A 510-nucleotide genomic window follows, 5' to 3' on the forward strand; every position below is an offset into this window, starting at 1 on the left:
GATCGACGGTCGGAGTCGAGTCCGTACCACGCCGGAGGTTCGTCTTCTCGGCGAGTCGCGGCACACCAAATAAATTTTCTCTCTGGGACGAGACGATTGTTTCGATAGGGTTGCTCGATGGCGAGAAGCAAAACGGAGAAACAGAAAGAGAAGAAGGTGGTGGAGTATCGTGGCGGGAATGGGAAGCGATGGTTCGATGTTTTCCAACGCGTGGAATTTGTTTCAGCCGCGCTGTGCCAGCACGTTCGTCCTGCCGTCGCCGGTGACCACGTCGTCTGCGAGTCTCTTGACGAATCCGCTCCAGCCGACGCGATCTATCTCGTCGAGGTTTCGCTTGAAGAAATTGTCGAATGCCGTGCGGTCGATCTCGTCGATGTTTCGCTTGACGAACCGCTCGAGCAGTTGTCTATCGATCGGAGAGAGCGCGATCGATTTGCTGCGAACAAACGAACGACAAGGCGATAAAGGAGAAGCGAGGCAACAACGAGGCACGCGTCTTACCTGGCAGCC

The 510-nt window shown here is 55.7% G+C and overlaps 2 protein-coding genes across 2 annotated transcripts in view; one reads left to right on the forward strand and one right to left on the reverse strand.

The window, feature by feature from the left end:
* Nucleotides 1–73, forward strand: part of LOC112212888 — a gene marked incomplete at its 5' end in the record, with an annotated part of 561 nt that extends 488 nt beyond the window's left edge. Inside the window, one exon of the mRNA XM_033320811.1 lies at nucleotides 38–73. Within this exon, the coding sequence (XP_033176702.1) occupies nucleotides 38–73 (36 nt within the window). The remainder of the gene's footprint in view (nucleotides 1–37) is intronic.
* A 116-nt stretch (nucleotides 74–189) lies between these two features.
* LOC105680795 overlaps nucleotides 190–510 on the reverse strand; it is a 2,476-nt gene continuing 2,155 nt past the window's right edge. Inside the window, exon 5 of the mRNA XM_012385827.2 lies at nucleotides 190–439. Coding sequence (XP_012241250.2) covers nucleotides 223–439 — 217 coding nt within the window. The 3' untranslated portion in view covers nucleotides 190–222. The remainder of the gene's footprint in view (nucleotides 440–510) is intronic.

The sequence above is a fragment of the Bombus impatiens genome, unplaced genomic scaffold (assembly GCF_000188095.3).
Source record: "Bombus impatiens unplaced genomic scaffold, BIMP_2.2 scf_0361, whole genome shotgun sequence".
Lineage (NCBI taxonomy): Eukaryota > Metazoa > Arthropoda > Insecta > Hymenoptera > Apidae > Bombus > Bombus impatiens.